Source organism: Galeopterus variegatus, unplaced genomic scaffold, assembly GCF_000696425.1.
Source record: "Galeopterus variegatus unplaced genomic scaffold, G_variegatus-3.0.2 Scaffold397, whole genome shotgun sequence".
Lineage (NCBI taxonomy): Eukaryota > Metazoa > Chordata > Mammalia > Dermoptera > Cynocephalidae > Galeopterus > Galeopterus variegatus.
Genome location: NW_007726508.1, coordinates 215,326 through 221,528, shown reverse-complemented (window position 1 = coordinate 221,528; position 6,203 = coordinate 215,326). Strand labels below are relative to the sequence as shown.

Here is a 6,203-nt window from a genome sequence, read left to right as displayed (position 1 = left end):
GGAGAAACTTGAGCTGGTAGATCATGTGGTGTCCAACAGGCATCCAGCACTGCTGAGTTTCCCTTGAAAATTTAAAATATCCTTTGGCACCCCTGAATTTGTTGCAGCAATCTGAGGTGCCTCCGCCCTCATTTTGGGAACCATGGCCTAAAGCTGTCAATTGCTGGCTTAGGCAGGAGCATGTAGTGCAATTCTGGCCAGTGAAATGTGGAGGGAAGTCTGGGGGGATTTCTGGGTAAGGTTCAGCGCACTCTATAACAGATGTTTGGGAAGAAGCTGTTTCCTTTCTGCTGTGGGCCGCTGTAGAGTCCTCCTAGGAGTCTGGAACCGCAGCCGCCATCTAGGACATGGAGGGTAAGTATCCCAAAGAAAACACACTGCGGATAGCGGAGGGGAAAGACGGTCGGGGTCTGGCTTTGATGGCACTATTTGGCTGCCCAATCCAGGGGGTGCCCATCTTTGGACTTGCTATTATGTGAACTAATATCTTCCTAGAGAATTTAACCTATTTAGAGCTCGATTTCCTGTTCGCCTGCAGCCCAAGGCATCTTTTCTGACACTCCAGGAAGCAAAGGATGTTAGTTTGGGAAACATTGTACTTTCTATTCTCTACTTAGGGTCACCTCTCAAAGTCTCTGAGAAATCCCACAATTCTCTGCTTACTTTGGTTCAATGCAGCGTTTGCCAAATCAACTTGACTGAGGAAATGTTTTTTCCCCATGGTACCTGATTACAACTCACAGAACACTTGTGTGCCAAAAAACACACTTTTGAAGGGATGCCTTACCATGGTACCTGATTACAACTCACAGAACACTTGTGTGCCAAAAAACACACTTTTGAAGGGACGCCTTAGATCCTTCCTCATGGCCCGTCAGCCCCCACCCGTCCCCAGAAGCCTGCACACACGCACTCCCACCTCAGCCGAGCGCCAAGGTCCACATGTGTTTCTGTTCAGTGGGGGAGATTAAATGAAGCCAGATGTACCTGAGCAGCCTACAGGCAGAAGAACAATGACTTAATGTCCTAGCTATGCAGGGATTAACTTGCCAGAAAGCTCCTATGGAGGGGCAGGGACTTGCCCGCCTGCCTGTTAATGGATTCAGCAGAAATGTCCCGGTGGGCTTCACATGACCATAGTGCATGACTGCTGTGTCCATGACTGCTGTGCCCATGACTGCTATGTTCATGACTGCCTCGTCCATGGCCTCTGTACCCATGACTGCTGTGTACATTCCCGCAGTGCCTGTGAGTGCTGTGTGCATGACTTACGCCATCCCTCCCCACTCTGGGGCCCAGAGAGTATCTGTGGTTTTCCAAGTGTGTCCCCTAGCATTCTTTGATTTCTAAGGAGGCACTTCGGGGTTTGTGCAGGGTTGGGAGGGTCCAGTCTTTTGCCTCTGATTCAACCACGACAGCTCTCTATTCATTCTTTTTACCCACTAGGTTCCTACATAGGATTTCATTAGAAGAAAAGGGTTTGTGACAGTAGAATAAAAAAGGTCTAAGCCACTGATATTGACCAGTCGTGCATTTTGCAGAGGAAATACAGAGGCCTCCTCTCTTCCAGTGCTCTGGAATCCACAAATCTGGGATTTGTGGGAGAAGCGGATGGGGTCAGGGCAGGGGAGTGGAGGAGACAGAGTGCAGAGCAGCATTTATTTTCCCTGTTGGCTTTGTCTGCTGTGCCCCAGAGGAAAAGCCCTTTGAAACCATCTGAGAGGCAGCCAGATAGCCACACAAAGCTTGCTTCTCCAACTCCAGGTCACCGGTGAGGAAGCAGGAGGCAGGCTGGGACCCCAGTGCAGCCGTGGAGAGGGGTACAGTTTATTTACTCAGCCAAGGTTTAGGGGCCGATGCTGGCCACCCACACCAGGACAGTCTCCTTCCCACAAGAGCTCAGCTCTCGACTCTCAGAACTGTCGAGCTGGGTCTTACCACGCCCCGTGGTGTGGACTCAGCAATGGGTGCTTCAGGAAGCACGTGCAGGGTTGATTGCTCCAGCAGGCACAGTGGGCTCTCAGGCACCCACAAAAATGTCCTCATTTCTTTTAAAATCAGAAGAAGGGGAGAAGGGGTATGGGAGGAATTGGTAAAGGGCTAAGAAAAATGGTTACGTTGTATAATTTTGAATATACTAATTATCCTGATTTGAGCATGACATATTGCACAGGCTAATTATCCTGATTTGAGCATGACATATTGCACAGGTATTAATTATTCAACTCTAACCCACAGATATGTACAATCAACTATGTTACAATAAAAAAAATTAAAGCATAAAATAAAATCAGAAGAAAAAAGAGAAACTTTTAAGTTGAAAAAAATTTTTGATATATCACAGTAATATGTTCATTTTTATGACAGTGCAGTTGTAAAATAATATCGACGATAATAATTATTATTATAATTGTATATTTATGGAGGAAGAGGCCCATGAAGGAAAAAGTGCTCACCAGAGTTATGAGGAAGTCATGACTTGTCCCTCGTTAAGTGACACTGAACTTCAGCTCTCGTGTTAGCTGGAGCTGCTGTTACGAGTACCACAGACTAGATCACTTACGTATATTGTCTCACAGTTCTGGCGGCTCGAGATCCACAGCACTGGCTGGGTTGGTCTATTCTGCGGTCTCTCTCCATGGCTTGTAGGTGGCTGCCTTCTCCCTGTGTTTTCACGTGGTCTTTCTCTGTGCATGTTTGTGTTCTAATCTTCTTTTTTTTAAATAGGAACACCAGTCGTATCGGATTAGGGCTTACCCTGAAGGCCTCACTTTAACTTCATTAACTCTTTAAAACAAATATTCTGAAGTATTGGGCTAGGACTTCCACATATAAATTTTAGGGGACACAGTTTAGTCCCTCACTTGCTTAAGTTCATGCTCTTCCTTTGCCTTGTTTTCTTTCTTTTTCTTTTAGAGAAAAGAGAAGGATTCTACATAGAATGCTCCCTGCTTGAGAGACACCTGCTGTCTGACGGGAAACCTCTCCAGCCTGCCCGGGTTCTTTCTGCAGGCCTGTGGGGCAGGTGCTCTCCATGGCTGACTCTGGACAAGTTGAAGCCTCCAGGAAGAATACCAAGGGCCCCTAGTGCCGTGGGCTCGACTCTGGGGCTTGGGCAAACTACATGAGAGATATACAGTACTGTAAATCAAAAGGCCATTGGGGCATGGTCACGCACAGGTAATACCCAGAGATGTGGCCTTCATATCCAACCTCAAGACCCAGGTGTCACAGAAACTCCCCCACCTGCTCCAGCACTCTCCTCCCAGCCCCTCCATCTTCCATTACATAGATTTGACATGAGGGGTTTCTTGATGTTAAAAGGGCTCCATTTTCTTAGGGTTGAAAAAATAGAGAATCCAAGCAGGCCCTAATCTCAAAAATGCCAGGAATTCTTGATGTTTTATTTGGGCTTTGTCATGCAAGGGGGATTAGGGACTTGAGGTGAGAGCCCCCAGCCACCCTGTTTCAGTGGAGCTGGAGAGCTCGATCTGCTGCCCTTGAAACTTCAATGTCACTGTCCAGCGTGGATAGCCCTGTGACTTTTATGAAACTGGCTTTTATTTTAAATGGGTCCTCTTGAGGGTAATTCAGAAGTGAGGAGGAGAAGGAGCAGGAGGAAGGGAAAGAGGAGGAAGAGGGGCGGGCAGCGGTGGGAGCAGCAGGAAGCAGGTCCAAGCCTGTGAGCTGCATCCCCTTTCACTCTGCCCTGTGGTGCGGTGGCCTTCCTGTCTCAGGAGTCTCCAGTCCCGAGACACGAGACTCCGCCCAGCGTAGCAGTCTTGTCCATTGGTGCATATGCTCCAACACCTCTGTGGGTCTTACGATCTTTGACATGAGATTTCTGGGGCAGTGGCTGTAATCACTCTAGAGCTAAAGCCAGCCCCACCTTCAGGCAGGGTTAGTAGAGCTGGGGAGTGGGGCTGGGCCTGGTGATCCAACCTAGAGAGCAGGTGTGGCAGAAGCAAGGGGCTGACGGGCTCCCGTCCGTCCTGTCGCCACCTGCTGGCCTGCCAGTGGGAGAAGAGCCTGGGCCAGGAGGCTGGAGGCCTGGGGCTTGGCTCTTGCTCAGAGACTCCTTTCATATGTGGCTTTGCCAAGTCTCTCTCCCTCTCTGGTCCTCAGGCTCCCAATCTCCTAAGTGAGGAAGTGGGACTAGCTGAGTTCATCGGTGCCACTGGGTTCCAGCCACGATGTGCCAGCCTCAGGTGCTGAGATGCACAAAGACAAAAAAGGAGCCCACGGCCCTCCCGCAGGCAGGTAACCTGGACCCAGCCAGGGGCGTTCATGTGTTCATTTTCCCCACTGAAATACATTTTTTTTTCTCATTACGGAAGCAGTTCATGCTTGTTATTTAAAATGCATATATGGAAAACACCGCCAGGGAAGACAAAGGCAGAAATGATCCCCATAAATCTCATCCACCCAGAGACAAGTGCTGTTAGCACTGCAGTAGATGTCCTTCCAGCCATGTCCTGTGACTGCGGATATGCACACCTCAGTGCAGGGCCAGGACAGGATCATATGCTGTTTATCTTTTTCAGTCCTCACAACCACTCTAAGAGATGGTTAGAAGAATTATTTTTACTTTATAGATGTAGAAACAGGGACTCAAAGAAGTTGGTTAACTTTCTGAAGGTAGCAGGACTGTGGTTCAATGTCAAATTCAGCTGAATCAAGTCCACAGCTCCTTCTCAGCACCCGGGTCTACGGGGGAGCCTGGCAGGTAAGCAGGGACTGTTCCAGCACCGGCCGTACTCCACGGAAGTCAGACACCTAAGAACTCACTTCAGGACAGCTGAGTCAGGGGTCACAAGGAAGGAGACCCTTGACTGGAGTTCCTAGGAATAATGTAGGCGCTGTCAGCGGAGGAGCAGCGGGAAGGTGCTTCAGGCAGACGAAAGGAACAATCAAGGTCATCATCGTGAAAGGCTCCCTCGGTGAAGGGAAGCAGCTGGGGCACGTGGACGGTCATAGGGGCGTGTTTGTGTGTGTGCGTGTTGTGGGAGCGAGACAGGGGAAGCAGGAGGTGAGCTGGCTGGAGTTAGGCTGAGGAAGTTTATGAAATATCAGGCTGAGCAGTTCAAGCTTTCTCCTTAAGGTGACGTGGAGCTATCCATATTCTTGATGAGATATGAATGGACCTTTTAGGGAACATCCAGGAAAGGGTGGCAGAAAGAGAGGGGATCGGGATCCCATGGGCCTTGGGAAGGTGGCTGAATTCCCAAACACCTATCCTATAAAAAGCTCACCTTGTGGGCTAATGAGGTTGGAAATGAAGCCACAGGTGTGTGTGGTGAGACGGCAGATGATCCCAGCCCTTACAGCAGGAAAGTGGGGAATGAGGGGCTGATTGCATGGCTGCCACCCCTCTGTGTCTGGTTTCTAAAGCTGTTTGCTCCGTTCCCAACATGAACCAGGGCCCCTTTGCTGCCTGGGACTGGGCTGGCTCTGCTCAGGTTTTCACTAGGGTGGGTTTGTCTCAGAGGAAAGATGTCCTGGGCTCCAGTCAGCTGAGTCAGGCCCATGAGTCACTCCCTACCACGTCCCAAAGATGTTAGAAAGGGCTGGGGTAGGGCAAATGGGGCTCCCACTTGTCAGGAACCTGGGCTACCAAGGGGAGTCTATGCATTGAAGGCCAGTGTATATAACTGGCACGTGCAGATGTGGGTGTGGCATCAATGAACAGGTGACGGGGGACAAATCCCTGCTTATGAGTACAGGTTGAGTGGCTGAATAAAGGAGTGAATGAGTGAAGGACGCTAGGTTATGCTGCAGCAGAAAGAAGCAACAAAGGGCTGGTTTTGGCTTGTGCTACAAGTCCTTTGTGAGCTGGGGTGTCAGCTTAGGTCCTCTGGAACACAGGCTGCAAGAGGGGGCTAGATGTTCCTTTATTAGGGGAGATACCTGTGGAGGATGCAGGGTGAGGGAGCAGGAGGCAGGAAGACCCTTTCACCATGATGTGGGTCTGAAACCTGTGAAAGGAGAGAGGGAAGGAAAGATTGGGAAGGAAGAGCTTGAGACTCCAGCACAGTTCTGAGAAAGTCTGGACCAGGCTGATGGAGAGCTCCTAAGCCAAAGTTGCTCATTAGCAGAACCCCACATTGGGTGAGACTGCCCTGTTCAAGTATTCAAGTCATGGATATGAGTCATTTGTAGGGACCAGCCCAGGAAACACTGTGCCCGAGACAGGCACTGGGGGG

General features: G+C 49.8%; 1 protein-coding gene across 1 annotated transcript in view; it reads left to right on the top strand.

Annotated features, from left to right (window-relative positions):
* The first annotated feature begins 1,143 nt into the window (after positions 1-1,143).
* Positions 1,144-6,203, top strand: part of LOC103586954 — a 151,748-nt gene continuing 146,688 nt past the window's right edge. The window contains 1 exon segment of the mRNA XM_008568311.1: positions 1,144-1,248. Within this exon segment, the coding sequence (XP_008566533.1) occupies positions 1,144-1,248 (105 nt within the window).